At 43.5% G+C, this 18,044-nt stretch overlaps 1 protein-coding gene across 1 annotated transcript in view; it reads left to right on the plus strand.

Moving 5' to 3' along the window:
• Positions 1-18,044, plus strand: part of LOC144689990 (protein EFR3 homolog B-like) — a 177,027-nt gene that overhangs the window by 14,651 nt on the left and 144,332 nt on the right. Inside the window, exons 2-6 of the mRNA XM_078557529.1 lie at positions 3,466-3,542; positions 5,876-6,003; positions 6,896-7,046; positions 12,641-12,762; positions 15,163-15,312. Of these exons, the coding sequence (XP_078413655.1) occupies positions 3,466-3,542; positions 5,876-6,003; positions 6,896-7,046; positions 12,641-12,762; positions 15,163-15,312 (628 nt within the window). The remainder of the gene's footprint in view (positions 1-3,465; positions 3,543-5,875; positions 6,004-6,895; positions 7,047-12,640; positions 12,763-15,162; positions 15,313-18,044) is intronic.

Consider the following 18,044-nt stretch of genomic DNA (forward strand, 5'->3'; position numbering starts at 1 on the left):
CATTTGACCAAGTGTGGCATTGAGGATCCCGAGCAAAACTGGAGTCAATGGGAATCAGCGGGAAAACTCTCCATTGGTTGGAGTCATATTTATCATAAACGAAGATAGTTGTGGTTGTTGGAGGTCAATCGTCTCAGTTCCAGGACATCACTGCTGGAGTTCCTCAGGGTAGTGTCCTTGGCCCAACCATCTTCAGCTGCTTCATCAATGACCTTCCTTCCATCATAAGGTCAGAAGTGGGGATGTTCGCTGACAATTGCACAATGTTCAGCACCATTTGCGACTCCTCAGATACCGAAGCAGTCCCTGTCCAAATGCAACAAGACCCAGATAATATAGAGGCTTGGGCTGACAAGCGGCAAGTAACACATGTGCCAGGCAATGACCATCTTCAATAAGAGAGAATCTAACCATTGCCCCTTGATATTCAATGGCATTACAATCACTGAATCCCCCACTATCAACATCGTGGGGGTTACCATTGGCCAGAAAATGAACTTGACTAGCCACATAAATACTGTGGCTACAACAGCAGGTCAGAGACTAGGAATCCACAAGCCAGGACCGTGATGGAATACTGTGCACTTGCCTGGATGAGTGCAGCTCCAACAACACTCAAGAAGCTTGACACCATCCAGGACAAAGGAGCCCACTTGTTTGGCATCCCGTCCACCAGAAAGCAGTGGAGTCTGGGTTATTGAACATATTCCAGGTTGAGTTAGACAGATTTTTGATTGACACGGGAGAGACCTAGGATTTCACGTACACAAATCTTTGAAGGCGGCAGAACAGATTGAGAAGGCTATCAAAAGATTGTACAGGTTCCTGTGTTTTTTAAATTGATGCATAAAGGACAAAAGCAAAAAACCCACTAACTTTGAAAATCACAGGTTAGACCCTAGTAGGTGTATTGTGTTCAGATCAGGCTCCACACTTTAGCAACGAGGTCAAGATCATGGCAAGGCCATAGAGGAAACTTACCAAATGGTAGCATGGATGAAAGAATCCAGATTTGTGGAGAAACTGGGATTGTTCCCTTTAGACTAGAGAAGGTAAAGGGGAGATTTAATAGTGGCTTTCAAAATTGTGAATGATTTGATAGATTAAAGAGGAGAAGCTGTTTGCACTGGCAGGAAGGTCAATAGTCAGAGAACACATATTTAGAATAAATTGACCAAAGAACCAGAGGGGAGATGAGAATTTATTTACACATCAAATTGTTGTGATCAGAAATGCACTGCCTGAAAGGGTGATGGAAACAGGTTCAACAGTAATTTTCAAAAGGGCACTTGTTAAATACTTGAAAAGGAGAAATTTGCAGAGTTATAGGAAAAGAGCATGGGGGAGTGGGACTAATTGGATAGCTCTGCCTTCTTAGTTAATGTCTGATTTGGGCTGAATCACCTTCTGTGCTATATGATTTTATGATGTAAGGAACCCAGTGACTAATCTCATCCAGCCATAGTCCCAAAGGCATCTATTTTGCCTCCTCGTAGCTTGATGGGGGTCACACTGCAAGCATCGGCAAGGCGAAGAGGCAAGATCACCATGAATTACAACAGCTGGTTCGAGGATTGAATCTGCACTGTTGCTGTCATTCTGCACCACACTTGGGCCATCGAGCCAACCGAACCCCGCCCACCCAGTGAGTGGTGGAGCTAAAATTATAGCTAACTAGCTGGTCCCTTCATTTTTCTATCTTTCTGTCACAGTGTGAGAAAGGGTTACATCGCAGCAAAACCAGACAATCAGTTTTAACAGGTCCTCTCCTTTTATCTCAGCCTTTACAAAGTTTTAAAATAAATGTAGAAGTACTTTTCAATGACACTGTTTGTTCATGAGCATCAATTGTCACCTACAAACATCAAGATCGTGATGTGCTAAAGCTCTTCCAGGTTCTTGGGGAAGGCAGTATCAGGCTTTGTGTAGACACAGCAACTTTGTTCAGCTGAAAGCTGCTGATTCTGTTTCTTGATATAGAAGTGCTGACAACAGAATGTCCTTGAGAGGGTGCAGAGGCGAGCAGCTGTGAACATTCCAAGTGTTAGGAATCCAAGTTATATGTAAGGCCATTGTTTCTTTTTATTTTCACAGAAAGAATTATGGAATGCAATGCTAAAGCAATCGTAGAAACCAATTTAATAAAAAACTAGACTGTCAAAAATCTTGCAAATTATAGCAAAGGATGCCAATTGGGCCTCCACTCCAGTTCTGAGGCTAGTCTAAATATCATTGCCCTATCATTTCCAATTAAACTATTCATTTTCAAATACGAATCCAATACCCTTCTAAATGTTATTTTCATTCATTGGCTCTAAAAAAGTAACCCAGAAAATTTGACAAGGTTGGAGATTGTTAATACTTGGAAAGAGACCTGAAAATGGGCTATTGATCTTTTTAGACTTAGTAAGGGTGTTGATATGTCCATCTGAACACATTGTTGGCTATTGTGAAGGTTTGTAATGATTTACAAATGACTAGAAATGTTTGGGAGACAGTGTAGAGGGAGCTTTACTCTGTACGTAACCCTGTGCTGTACCTGTCCTGGGAGTGTTTGATGGGACAGTGTAAAGGGAGCTTTACTCTGTATTTAACCCCATGCTGTACCTGTCCTGGGAGTGTTTGGGGCAGTATAAAAGGAGCTTTACTCTGTATCTAACCCCATGCTATGCATGCCCTGGGAGTGTTTGACGGGGATGATGCAGAGGGAGCTTTACTCTGTATCTAACCCTGTGCTGTACCTGTCCTGGGAGTGTTTGATGGGGGCACTGTAGAAGGAGCTTTACTCTGTATCTAACCCCGTGCTGTACCTCTCCTGGGAGTGTTTGATGGGGACAGTGTAGAGGGAGCTTTACTCTGTATCTAACCCCGTGCTCTACCTGTCCTGGAGTGTTTGATGGGGACAGTGTAAAGGGAGCTTTACTCTGTATCTAACCCCTGTGCTCTACTGTTCCAATACCAGTGGTTGTGGATTATTCCATGCCCCAGTACAGTAGTCAGGTTTTGGTCCATGTCCCAGTGCTGGGGGAGGGGTTGCAAAGAGTGGGGGCTGGCTTTGCAAGGGTTTAATGAGAATGATGAATTCCCTGAGGTTAGAGGTCAAGTCCATGTATGACAAGGGATATAGTTACTGGGTGACAAATCAATGAATGGAGAATGTTATCTCTGCCACTTAATTGAACTACACTTGATATGTGATGTGTTGCCATGAGAGTTGATGACATTTTTGCAGTGCTTTCTGACACTTTTGGCATTATTCTGACACTGCATTGTTGAAACGTCAGCGTTGGTACCTTGTTGAAACTGTTTTAACTGTTAAAAACATCAGCTCAGCTTATTACTGATGCAGACAATCCCTGAATGCCACACCTGTTGCATTTATGCTGCAGTATTTGTGCCTCAGGTGGTTGTACAGTGCCTAGTTAAGTGGGTCAGTGAAACACAAATGCTTGTGCTTCTTCTCAGGTGTCTGTGGCTGCTGTGGAGCTCTACGCCCACGGTACAAGAGACTAGTGGACAACATCTTCCCTGAGGACTCAGAGGTAAACAGCTAACCCTTTATTTAAAGCATCGATTTGCAAGATTGAATGTTCAGTTCATAGACATGCGCCTTATCAGTGGTAACAGTGTCCAAGGATGTTGGATGAAATACAGTTGCTGGTGAATGTGACTCAAGGGCCTAAACGGATGGATGGGAAATGAGAGATCCTACAAAATAGAGGGCGAGTTGAAAAGACTGTGAGATTACGTGTGGTCCCACATTTGTGTGGGAAGAAATATGAGTGCTTGTAACTGCGTGAGATGTACCTTTGTTATGTCGACTATTCAAATTAAATTTACCTTTTTATTCAATTTTTTTTTTAATTCATTCGGGGGATGTGGGCATCGCTGGCTGGGCCAGCATTTATTTCCCATCCCTAACTGTCCTTGAGAAGGAATTGGTGAGCTTCCTTCTTGAACCGCTGCAGTCCCTGTGGTGTAGGCACACTCACAGTGCTGTTAGGGAAGGAGCCCTTTATCCCTTACCTCTTAGATAATGTTTGAGTTCTGTTGACTTCAGTTTGTTTGTTACAGTAGAAGTTTTGAAAAGTGAAATTTTGTCCACTGATTTTCTTTCCATTGGCGACATGGGGATTCATTTCTTTTAAAATGTTATCGATCTCTAGGGGGCTCGTTACAGCAGAGGGAGCTTTACTCTGTATCTAACCCCGTGCTGTACCTGCCCTGGGAGTGTTTGATGGGGACAGTGTAGAGGGTGATTTACTCTGTATCTAACCCCGTGCTGTACCTGTCCTGGGAGTGTTTGATGGGGACAGTGTAGAGGGTGATTTACTCTGTATCTAACCCCGTGCTGTACCTGTCCTGGGAGTGTTTGATGGGGACAGTGTAGAGGGAGCTTTACTCTGTATCTAACCCTGTGCTGTACCTGTCCTGGGAGTGTTTGATAGGGATAGTGTAGAGGGAGCTTTACTCTGTATCTAACCCCGTGCTGTACCTGTCCTGGGAGTGTTTGATGGGGACAGTTTAGAGGGAGCTTTACTCTGTATCTAACCCCGTGCTGTACATGTCCTGGGAGTGTTTGATGGGGACAGTTTAGAGGGAGCTTTACTCTGTATCTAACCCCGTGCTGTACCTGTCCTGGGAGTGTTTGATGGGGACAGTGTAGAAGGAGCTTTACCCTGTATCTAACCCCATGCTGTACCTGTCCTGGGAGTGTTTGATGGGGACAGTGTAGAAGGGGCTTTACCCTGTATCTAACCCCGTGCTGTACCTGTCCTGGGAGTGTTTGATGGGGACAGTGCAGAGGGAGCTTTACCCTGTATCTAACCCCATGCTGTTCCTGCCCTGGGAGTGTTTGATGGGGACAGTGCAGAGGGAGCTTTACCCTGTATCTAACCCCGTGCTGTACCTGTCCTGGGAGTGTTTGATGGGGACAGTGTAGAGGGAGCATTACTCTGTATCTAACCCCGTGCTGTACCTGCCCTGGGAGTGTTTGATGGGGACAGTGTAGAGGGAGCTTTACTCTGTATCTAACCCTGTGCTGTACCTGTCCTGGGAGTGTTTGATAGGGATAGTGTAGAGGGAGCTTTATTCTGTATCTAACCCCGTGCTGTACCTGTCCTGGGAGTGTTTGATGGGGACAGTTTAGAGGGAGCTTTACTCTGTATCTAACCCCGTGCTGTACATGTCCTGGGAGTGTTTGATGGGGACAGTTTAGAGGGAGCTTTACTCTGTATCTAACCCCGTGCTGTACCTGTCCTGGGAGTGTTTGATGGGGACAGTGTAGAAGGAGCTTTACCCTGTATCTAACCCCATGCTGTACCTGTCCTGGGAGTGTTTGATGGGGACAGTGCAGAGGGAGCTTTACCCTGTATCTAACCCCGTGCTGTACCTGTCCTGGGAGTGTTTGATGGGGACAGTGCAGAGGGAGCTTTACCCTGTATCTAACCCCGTGCTGTTCCTGCCCTGGGAGTGTTTGATGGGGACAGTGCAGAGGGAGCTTTACCCTGTATCTAACCCCGTGCTGTACCTGTCCTGGGAGTGTTTGATGGGGACAGTGTAGAGGGAGATTTACTCTAACCCTGTGCTGTATCCCACATTGGAATGTTTAATGGGACAGTATGAAGAGAGCTTTACCCTTTATTCCATCTGTGCTATAACTACGTGTTATTTTAGTGGATACTTTGATATAAAAATTATATTTCCAAAGAGACAAACTGGATATCAGAACAAGCTCTTTAGTACCTGTCCAGGCTAAAGAGGTCTTACCCCAGTCTCAGCCATTTTCCTGGTTGTAGCATTGAGGGTTCAGCAGTAGTTTGTTGCAGGTAAGGAGTGATGCTCAGTGCTGATTAACTCTGTTCATTGCTTTCAGGATGGGCTGGTGAAAGCCAACATGGAGAAGTTGACATTCTATGCCCTGTCTGCTCCGGAGAAGCTGGACCGGATTGGTGCATATCTCGCAGAGAGACTAAGCAGAGATGTAGCCAGGCATCGTTACGGGTATGGGAAATGCTGAGCCTGCACTTTACAGCTTTACATGCACTGGGGTGTCCACCTTGGCAGTTCTCTTCACTTCACACTGACCTGTCCTGTCCGGAACTTGGACAATGATGTTGATTAAACACTGACTGTCCTGTCCAGAACCTGGGCAGTGCTTTTCATGAAGCACTGACGTATCCTGCCTGGGACCTGTGTGGGGCTGGGCATTACTTACAGAGACTAAGCCATTACACAGTACCAACATTGGAACAATAACAGACTGGAGTCAATGGTTATGTTCAGCTCCTGGGTGGTAATTGAGCTGAGTGAATTGCATAGTGTGTGAGTTGCACAACTCTACATCAATTCATTTCAAATTTACTGTGCTGTTTCTACTTTTTCACCACTTTTTCCCGCTCCAGTGTTTGAAGCAATGATTTCGGAGCACCACTCATATGGTCCTCCTGTCCACAGCTGAACTGTGAGTGTTGGCAGCCAACATGACTGTGGAGCTCACTTTGTCCTTGCTGTCAACTTTCCAACAGGAGTCATTAGATCATGCTCAAGAGTGGTAACCCTGCTTGGATTTCTCTCCCCTGATTCAGAAGCAGTCGGAGTGACTAACAACTTTGACCTTGCCAGTATTGCTCCACAACTCTAGATCCTATATTCAAAAACTGGAGGAAGGATAGTGCAGGATTTGAAAAAAATCAAAATGTGTATATTTTGTCTAGAAATCATGTTCTGACAGGGTTTCCTCATCAGTGTGTAGACAGTATGTTATCTGTGAATGCCCTGTGACTGCAGGTGGACAGGATCTGGATACAATGATGGTTGCCATTTAATCATGGCAAATTGCTGTGGTGACCCACAGCTATTTCCTCATGGTACTGTGTGCTTAATTGCTTACCAGTTACGTGTGTATTGCGATGGAGGCTTTAGATCAGCTCCTGATGGCCTGTCACTGCCAGAGCATCAACTTGTTCGTGGAGAGCTTTCTCAAGATGGTGGCCAAGCTTCTCGAATCTGACAAAGCAGCATTGCAGATCCTGGGAACAAATTCGGTAAGTCAGCCTCCCACACCCACTGACTGGAATTTAACCCGAATGGAACAGGGGTACAGAGGAAAAAGGGTTCTTGTTATTGAGAACTGATGCAAACCTGAATAACCCACACAGCATCCTTCAGCTTCCCAAACTATTGTTGCCCTGGCCAATTATTAGATAATCACTTTCATCTGTCTTTCCTCAAAGGAGAATTTACATCAGAGTCAGATTTTCACTCGTGGCAGAGGGGAGCTGGGCACTACCAACAATAGCTGGTATGGATGGGTCTCAAAGATGTTCCAAATGACCGGGGACCTGTCCTAGACTAAAGGATAGAGACTGAGAATTATCAGATGAACAACAAAGGGAGTGGGAAAATTATCAGAATCAATTCTAATCAGAAAGGCACTGATTAATCAAGGGCATTCAGTGTGGATTTGTTAAGGGAAGGTAGTGTCTGACTAATTTGATTGAATTTTTTTGAGGAATTGACAAGGAGGATTGATGAAGGTAGTGTAGTTGATGTAGTCTACATGGAATTTAGCAACGCTTTTGACAAGGTTCCACATGGCAGCCTGGTTAAAAAAATAAAAGCCCATGGGATCTAGGGGAATGTAGCAAGCTGGATACAAAACTGACTCCGTGGCAGGAAACAAAAGGTAATTGTTGACAGGTGTTTTTGTGACAGGAAGGTTGTTTCCAGTGGGGCTCCACAGTGCTCAGTAGTAGGCCCCCTCTTTTTGTGGTATATATTAATGATTTGGATGTAAATGTAAGGGAAATGATCAAGCAGTTTGCAGACAACACAGAAATTGGCCATGCGATAGATAGTGAGGGGGATTGCTGTCATAGGAAGATATCAATGGACTGATCCATAAGACTATAAGATCATAAGACATAGCAGCAGAAGTAGGGCATTCGGCCCATCGAGTCTGCTCCACCATTCAATTTGACTATGGCTGATCTGATAATCCTCAATTCTACTTTCCTGCCTTTTCCTCATAATTCTTGATTCCCTTACTGATTAAGAGCCTGTCTATCTCAGTCTTGAATACACTTAACGACCCAGCCTCTACAGCCCTCTGTGGTAAAGAATTCCACAGATTCACCACCCTCTGAGAGATGAAATTCCTCCTCATCTCTGGATTAAATGGGCGCCCCCTTACTCTGAAATTATGCCCTCTGGTCTTAGACTCTCCTACAAGAAGAAACAACCTCTCAGCATCTACCCAGTCAAGCCCTCTAAGAATTTTATATATTCAAATAAGGTCACCTCTCATTCTTCTAAACTCCAATGAGTAGGGACCCAACCTACTCAACCTCCCCTCATGAGAAAATCCCTCCATCCCCGGGATCAACCTAGTGAACCTTGTCTGGATTGCCTCCAATGCCAGTATATCTTAGATAAGGGGACCAAAACTGTTCACAGTATTCTAGGTGTGGTCTAACTAGTGCCTTGTATAGTTTTAGCAAGAATTCCCTATTTTTAAACTCCATTCCCTTTGAAATAAAGACCAACATTTCATTTGCCTTCGTTATTACCTGCTGAATTTATATGGTGGCTTTTTGGGATTCATGCACGAGGACCCCCAAATCCCTCTGTGCTGCAGCTCTCTGCAGTCTTTCTCCATTTAAATAATATTCAGCTCCTCTATTCTTCCAGCCAAAATGCATAACCTCACGTTTTCCCACATTATATTCCATCGGCTAAATTTTTGCCTACTCATTTAACCTGTCTGTATCCCTCTGTAGACTCTTTGTATCATCCTCACCACTTGCCTTCCCACCTATTTTTGTGCCATCCGCAAACTTGGCAATAGTGCATTCACTTCCCTCATTCAAGTCATTAATATATATTGTAAATAATTGTGGTCCCAGCACTGATCCCTGTGGCACTCCACTAGTTACAGGTTGCCATCTTGAAAATGCACCCCTTATCCCAACTCTCTGTCTTCAATTAGTTAGCCAATCTTCTATCCATCCTTATATACTACCATCAACATCATAGGCTCTTATTTTATTAAGTAGCCTTATGTATGGTACCTTATCGAAAGCCTTTTGGAAATCTAAATATATTACATCTACTGGTTCCCCTTTATCTATCCAGCTTGTTACCTTCTCAAAGGATTCTAATAAATTTATCAGGCATGATTTCCCTTTCATGAAGCCATGCTGACTCTGCTTGATTATTTTATGTATTTCTAAATGCTCAGCTATTACATCCTTTACAATAGACTCTAATATTTTCCCAATGATGGATGTTAAGCTAACTGGCCTATTGTTACCTGCTTTTTTGTCTCCTCCCCTATTTGAGTAAGGATGTTACATTGGCAGTTTTCGAATCCTCTGGGACTTTTCCAGAATATAAGGATTTTTGGAAGATTACTACCAGTGCATCCACAAATTCTGTCGCTACTTCTTTTAATATCCCAGGATGCAACTGATCAGGTCCAGGGGACTTATTGGCCTTTAGCTCCATTAGTTTCCCAAGTACTTTTTCTCTAGTGATAGTTATATTTATTTCTTCCCCCACTTTTGCTCCATGATTATTTAGTATTTTTGGAATCCTACCATGAAGACTGATGCAAAGTGTTTATTCAACTCCTCTGCCATTGCCTGGTTCCCCATTAATATTTCCCAGCCTCATTCTCTAAGGGGCCTATGTTCACTTTGGCCTCTCTCTTCCTTTTTATATATTATAAATATATATATTTAAAGAAGCTCTTACTGTCCGTTTTTTTATTACTTGCTAGTTTATCCTCAAAGTTTATTTTCTTCCTCTTTTTTTTTGGTCGTCCTTTGTTGGTTTTTAAAACTTTCCCAATACCCTGGCTTACCACTAATCTTTACCACATGTATGTCTTTTCTTTCCATTTGATACTATCCTTAACTTCCTTGGTTAACCATGGTTGGTTTATCCCCTTCCTAGGATCCTTCTTCCTCACTGGGATATATCTTTTACTGAGTCATAAACTATTTTCTTAAACGTCTGCCATTGTTCATCAACCGCCCTTTCTGCTAAACTCCTTTCCCAGTCTACTCCAGCTAACTCTGCCTTCATTCCTTTGTAATTACCTTTATTTAAGTTTAGCACAGTTGTTTCTGACCCAAGTTTCTCACTCTCAAACTGAATGCTAAATTCTACCATGTTATGGTCACTATTCCCTCAGGTATCTTTTACTCTGAGATCATTTATTAAACCTGCCTCATTATACATTACCAGATCCAAAATAGCCTGGTCCCTGGTTGGATCCACAACACATTGTTCTAGGAAACTGTCTCAAATACACTGTATGAATTCTTGCTGGTGGCTACCTCTGCCAATTTGATTTTCCCAATGTACATGAAGATTAAAGTCACCCATGATTAATGTACTGCCCTCATTATCTTCTGATTTATTCTCTGTCCTTCAGTATAGCCACTGTTAGGGGCCTATAGACTACTCCTACCAGTGCCCTCTTCCCCTTATTATTTCTTACCTCCACCCATATGGATTCTACAACTTCCGATCCAAGATCATTTCTTGCTATTGTACTTATTCCATCTTGTACTAACAAAGCTACCCCACCACTCTTTCCTTCCTGCCTGTCCTTTTGAAAAGTCACATACCCCTGAATATTTAGCTCCCAGTAGCCATGTCTCTGTAGCCATGTCTCTAAGCCCTAGTTATTCGATTTGCCAGGACACTGGTCCCAGTGTGGTTCAAGTGAAGCTTGTCCCATTGAAACAGCTCCCTTCTACCCCATTCTCTCCAATGCATACTTAACTGCAAACTCCCCTTATGCTCCCCAATCTGTCAAACTGGAACCAGGTACTCTTTCCAACCCTTTTACTATACCTCTTTCAGGTCTCTTCCAAATATATGCCACTTTAAAATAGAGCCAGCTCTTTGAACCTATCTGACCATCTAAGGGTCTTCAAGCAGGGAATCTTTCTTTTAATTCTCTTTGGAACCTTTTCTAAAGCCACAATATCATGCACCATGTGAGACACTGGAGGGAGTGGTGCAATAAGGAAGCAGTTACAGGAGAGTGAGGAACATATGAACAGACACATGAACGTATGAATTAGGAGTGGGAGTAGGCCACACGGCCCCTCGATCCTCCTCCGCCGTCTAATAAGATCATGGCTGATCTGATTGTAACCTCAATTCCACATACCCCCATAACTTTTCACTCCCTTGCTTATCAAGAATTTATCCAGCTCTGCCTTAAAAATATTCAAAGATTTTACTTCCGCCACCTTTTTAGGAAGAGAGTTCCAAAGACTCTCGCCCCTCTGTGACGAAAAAATTCTCCTCGTCTCTGTCTTAAATGAGCGACCCTTATTTTTAAACAGTGTCCCCTTGTTCTAGATTCTCCCACAGGAGGAAGCATCCACCCTGTTGAGACACCTCAGAATCTTACATGATTCAACGAAGTTGCCTCTTACTCTTTTAAACTCCAGCGGATACAAGCCTAGTCTGTCTAACCTTTCCTCATAAGACAATCCGCCCATTGCGGGTATTAGTCTAGTAAACCTTCTCCGAACTGCTTCCAATTTATCTACATCCTTCCTTAAATAAGGAGACCAATATTGTATACAGACTCCAGATGTGGTCTCACCAATGCCCTGTATAGCTGAAGGATAACCTCCCTACTTTTGTATTCAATTCCCTTTGCAATAAATAATACCATTCTATTAATAGTCATTTGGCGGTACACACATTGCGCCTGTTTCAGCTAAACAATATAAGTGACAGCCATTCCTTCAGGGCAATGCCTTGACCAATCAGGGTCAAGTTGCCTGGTTTAAATTTCAAACAATATTTGGCAGTTGACTGTCAGTTACCATCACTGACACATTCTCCATGGCAATGCTTCTATTAAGTAGAGTGCACCTGCAAACCAATCAGCACTCTGTTCACAACAGCATAAATTGTTGTTTTCCCCTTATTGGTATTCTTGCGAATTATCCTGATGAGTGCAAGATGAAAAGCTTCAACATGTCTCTTTTTTCAGCAACATCCTATTAGCTTTCCTAATTACTTGCTGTACCTGCATTCTAATCTTTTGTGACTCATGCACTACGACACCTAGATCCCTCTGTACCTCAGAGCTCTGCAATCTCTCACCATTTAGACAAGATGCTGCTTTTTAAAATTCTTCCTGCCAAAATGGGCAATTTCACATTTTCCCACATTATACTCCATTTCCCAGATCTTTGCCCACTCACTTAACCTATTTATATCCCTTTATAGCCTCCTTATGTCCTCTTCACATCTTACTTTCCTTCCTATCTTTGTGTCATCAACAAACTTAGCAACGATACCTTCAGTCCCTTCATCCAAGTCATTTATATAACTTGTAAAAAATTGAGGTCCTGTGGCACACCACTCATTACATCTTGCCAACCAGAAAAAGACTATTTTATGCCTACTCTCTGTTTTCTGTTAGCTAGCCAATCTCCTATCCATGCCAATATGATACCCCCTACACCATGAGGTTTTACTTTTTGCCATCACCTTTGATGTGGCAACCTATCACATGCCTTCCGGAATGAGGACAGCGGGGCTGTTTTGATTGGTGTGAACAAGAATCTACTTTAGTAAATAGAATTTTTTTTTCCTACAGTTCATAAAGTTTGCAAACATCGAGGAGGACACTCCATCATATCACCGAAGCTATGATTTCTTCGTGTCCAGGTTTAGCGAAATGTGCCACTCAGGACACGATGATGCGACAGACAGGACTAAGTGAGTAGACATCCAACATAGTTTCACCTATAGGGCAATATGGCGAGATTTTCAGCCTCTCTCCTACTGAGTTCAATTTCTAAAGAGTAGCTAATAATTACTGAAGAGAATGATCATGGCTTGCATTGGCTGACTGTTTTATAGTTATGTCTGAAATCCCTTTGGCTGCACTCCATTGGTGTAAGTGGGGACCTCTGAGCACACAGCAAAAGGATGTTACACTGTCCCAAATTGTTGGCTCGGGGTCACCTACCTGGGTGGAGCTGGTACTGTCTGTACCTGTAAGAGTCCATTGGCAGCACCTGCCCTGATCTTTCCGCAGCCACTCTCTAAGGTGAGCAGGAGCCCACCTGAGGCCAAAGGCCTCTCATTTGCATCGGGCTAGGCAGCTACTGGGGATTTTCTAATGGCCTAAATGGAATACCTGTCAGTTCTTGGTGGCAAGAGTTCATTTGAAACCTTATAATGGCGTGCCTGGTGCAATTCCTTGGATTGTCTGGGAGCTTCCTTCCTCAGGCCAGCTTGCTCCCCATCTCCCTTCCGACAGGACTTTAAGTAAGCCCTTCCACAAGGTGGAGTCACTAGTAACTATAAGACGTAGGAACAGAAGTAGAGCATTTGGTCCATCGAGTCTGCTCCGCCATTGAATGAGATCATGGCTGATCTGATAATCCTCAACACTTTCCTGCCTTTTCCCCATAACTCTTGATTCCCTTTCTGATTAAAAATCTGTCTATCTCAGCCTTGAATACACTTAACGACCCAGCCTCTACAGCCCTCTGTGGTAAAAAATTCCACAGATTGACTACCCTCTGAGAGAAGAAATTCCTCCTCAACTCTGTCTTACATGGGCACCCCCTTACTCTGAGAGCATGCGCTCTGGTCCTAGACTCTCCCACATGGGAAAACAACCTCTCAGCATCTACCCTGTCAAGCCCCCTAAGAATCTTATGTTTCAATAAGGTCACCTCTCATTCTTCTAAACTCCAATGAGTACAGGCCCAACTTACTCAACCTCTCCTCATAAGAAAATCCCTCAATACCCAGAATCAACCTAGTGAACCTTCTCTGGACTGCCTCCAATGCCAGTATATCTTTCCTTAGAAAAGGGGACCAAAACTGTTCACAGTATTCTATTGGTTGTCTAACTAGTGCCTTGTATAGTTTTAGCAAGACTTCCCTATTGTTATACTCCATTCCCTTTGAAATAAAGGCCAATATTCCATTTGCCTTCCCTATTACCTGCTGAACTTGTATGTTAGCTTTTTGGGATTCATGCACAAGGACCCCCAAATCCCTCTGTTCTGCAGCTTTCTGCAGTCTTTCTCCAGTTAAGTAATATTCAGCTCCTCTATTCTTCCTTCCAAAGTGCATAACCTCATGTTTTCCCATATTATATTCCATGTGCCAAGCTTTTGCCCACTCACTTAACCTGCCTATATCCCTCTGTAGACTCTGTGTCATCCTCACCATTTGCCTTCCCACCTATTTTTGTGCCACCCGCAATCTTGGCGATAGTACATTCATGTCCCTCATCCACGTCATTAATATATATTGTAAATAACTGTGGCCCCAGCTCTGATCCCTGTGGCACTCCACTAGTTACAGGTTGCCATCCTGAAAATACGCCCCTTATCCCAACTCTCTGTTTTCCATTAGTTAGCCAATCCTCTATCCATGCTAATATACTACCTCCAACACCATGGGTTCTTATCTTTTTAAGTAGCCTTATGTGTGGTACCTTATCGAATGCCCTTTGAAAATCCAAATACATTACATCTACTGGTTCCCCTTTATCTATCCAGCTTGTTACCTCCTCAAAGAATTCTAATAAATTTGTCAGGTATGATTTCCCCTTCATGAAGCCATGCTGACTCAGCTTGACTATATTAGGTATTTCTAAATGCTCTGCTATTACATCCTTTATAATAGACTCTAACATTTTCCCAATGACATATGTTAAGCTAACTGGCCTATAGTTACCTGTTTTTTGTCTCCCTTTTTGAATAAGGCTGTTACATTGGCAGTTTTCCAACCTTCTGGGACTTTTCCGGAATCTAAGGATTCTCGAAGATTACTACCAGTGCATCCACTATCTCTGTAGCTACTTCCTTTAATATCCTAGGATACAACCTATCAGGTCCAGGGAACTTATCGGACTTTAGCCCCATTAGTTTCCCTAGTACTTTTTCTCTAGTGATAGTTATTGTATTTATTTCCTCCCCCTTTTGCCCCTTGATTATTTAGTATTTTTGGAATGCTATTAGTGTCTCCTACTGTGAAGACTGAAGCAAAGTGTTCATTCAACTCCTCTGCCATTTCCTGGTTCCCCATTATTATTTTTCCAGCCTCATTCTCTGAGGGGCCTATGTTCATCTTTTGCTGCATTCTGCCCATCAGGATCCGTATGGCTGGTATAAAGGGTCTGCAGGGTGTGGTAAGGAAGACAGTCAATGATGAGCTGCAAGCCAACATCTGGGAACCTCAGCACATGGATAAAATCGTCCCATCCCTCCTCTTCAACTTGCAGCAAGCAGAGGAAGCTGAGAGGTAAACTCTGGTGTTCCTTCCTTCCTCTATCTCTATCTCTTTCTTTGTCTTTCCGTTACCCCCTCCCCGATGATCAAATCTGGGACTGTCAGCTCTTGGGGGAGCTTTAATTCCCAAACACTTGGGGCAGGATTTTACAGTGGGCTTCAGTATCCTATCGTCAGAACAAAATAAGCCCATGTTGGCTGACAGTGTGACCAGCTGAGCAATTTTACTGCTGGTGGCCAGCCTCTTAATCAGAGGGCTGTCAGCTCTAAAACGTCGGCACTGGGGGAGGTAGACACTGCTGAGGCAGCTCAGGGATCAACATGGAGATGTCCTTGAAGAGATAAATATAAAATTACAAATCAGGAGGGCGAGTAGGCAACCCTCTCCAGATGGTCAACTGGAGCTGGTGGGATGGCCATCTCTCCCCTTGGCTCCTTCTGTGGGACATGGGGAGCTCTGACAGGCATGGGGAGCTCTGACGGACGTGGGGAACTCTGACGAGCATGGGGGGCTCTGACTGCCGCCCCCCACCGCTGACCGGCTACAGGGAGGCTACCTTCATGATGCAAAATGCCAGTGACCCCAGAAATTCACTCCTAATCAGGGACTAATTTATTTAAATTGGTAGCCTGCCTTTGTTCAGTGGATAATTGATGCACAAAATGGGCAAAAATTTGGCAGATGGAGTATTTTGTGAGAAAGTGTGAGGCTGTCCAATTTGGCAGGAAGAACAGAAAATAATGAATATTATTTAAATGGAGAGAGACTGCAGAATGCTGCAGTACAGAGGGATCTGGGTGTCCTTGTAAGTGAATCACAAAAGGTTAGCATGCAGATACAGCAAGTAATTAAGAAGGAAAATGGAATGTTGGCCTTTATTGCAAGCGGAGGGGGTGGTGGAGTATAAAAGTCAGGAAGTCTTGCTACAACTGTACAGGGCATTGGTGAGACTGCACCTGGAGTATTTTGAACAGTTTTAGTCTCCTTACTTGAGGTTTATGCTTGCATATGAAGCAGTTCAGTGAAGGTTCACTAAGCTGATTCCTGGAATGAAGGGTTAATTTATGAGGAAACATTAAGCAGTTCGGACCTATACTCATTGGAGTTTAGAAGAGTGAGAGGTAATCTTATTGTAAAATTCTAATTTTAGACAGACAGGGTACATGCTGAGAGGATATTTCCCTTCATGGGGGAACCTAGAATAAGGGTCACAGTTCAAAAATAAGGCGTCTCCCACTTAAGACAGATGAGGAGGAATTTCTTCTCTCAGAGGGTCATTAGTCTTTGGAATTCTCTTCCCAAGAGGGAATGGTGGCTGGGTTAGTGAATATATTCAACACTGAGTTATACAGATCTTTGACCTACAAGGAAGTCAAGGATTATGAAAGACAGGCAGGAAAGTGGAGTTAAGGCCATAATCAGATTAGTCATGATCTCATTGAATGGTGGAGCAGGCTCGATGGGCCAAATGGCCTACTCCTGCTCTTATTCCTTATGGGCTCACATCTGATCCCATCTGTTGGGAAACATTCCTGGCAGTGAGAAAGCATCAGGGAGGCATCCTGATGTGGCTGTCTCCTATTTTCCCAGTTCCCAGTCTCCCAACATGTTGCCTCAGGCCAGGAGAATCATGTCCTTGGAGTGCAAAGGTGGTCAGTAATGATCAACCTTTATGCCAGTTATTTAAAGGGATTTTTCAAAGGCTGTAGCAGGGTTAGATATGTGAACATATTTAGTGGCTATTATGCCACACTTAGACTAATTACCCTGTGCATAATAACTGGATAATAACAGCTATGAGAGGTGGGTTCAAACTGAAGGGCACATGCATTGGCTTGCTTTTCTATATCACTTGCCTGGTTTTGTGGTGAACACTGATTGGCTTCCAGACATCTCTGGTCCCGATAAACCGCTCTTCCTGCTTCAACAATCATCCAATAACTGTTAGATTACTTTGAAAACCAACAACTTCCTTCTCAGCTTTTATAAAACGCTGGTTCAGCTGGAATATTCTGTCCAATTCTCAGCAAAAGAGTTTTACTAGGATGGCACCAGAGTTGGATTTCAGTTATGTGGAGAGACTGGCGAAGCTGGGATTGTTCTCCTTAGAGCAGAGAAAATGAAAGGGAGATTTAATAGAGGTGTTCAAAGTTACGAAGGGTTTTAATTGAGTAAATAAGGAGAAACTGCTTCCAGTGGCAGGAGGGTTAGTGACCTGAGGCCACAGCTTTAAGATAATTGGCAAAAGATTGAGAGGGGGAGATGATAAGAATCTTTGTAAGCAGTGAGTTGTTGTGATCTGGAACGTGCTGCCTGAAAGGGTGGTTGGAACGGATTCAATAGTAAATTTCTAAAGGAAATTGGATAAACACTGCAGGGCGGGAATAATTGGATAACTCGTTCAAAGAGTAGGCACGAAGGTCTGCCTTCTGTGCTGTAAAATTCCATGACTGACTGTTTGTTGACTGGTAAATCTCTTCCTGTCATCTCTGGCTCTTAGGTACTGAATTTGGAATCTACTGCCAAAACTCTGTCCCACAATCACCTATCCCCCAAGTCATTATCTCAGACTGAATCAGATTACAGCCTGTCTCCTTTTGAACCCTGAACTGAGCATTCGATCCTACATGCTCCCTGTTGCTAAGATCACCTACTTCCACCTCAGTAATATTACATGATGCTGCCCTTGTCTCAGCTTAACTGCTGCCAAAACTGTCACTCATGCCTGTTCACTTCTAGACAAC

The sequence above is a fragment of the Cetorhinus maximus genome, chromosome 14, assembly GCF_964194155.1.
Source record: "Cetorhinus maximus chromosome 14, sCetMax3.hap1.1, whole genome shotgun sequence".
Classification (NCBI taxonomy): domain Eukaryota; kingdom Metazoa; phylum Chordata; class Chondrichthyes; order Lamniformes; family Cetorhinidae; genus Cetorhinus; species Cetorhinus maximus.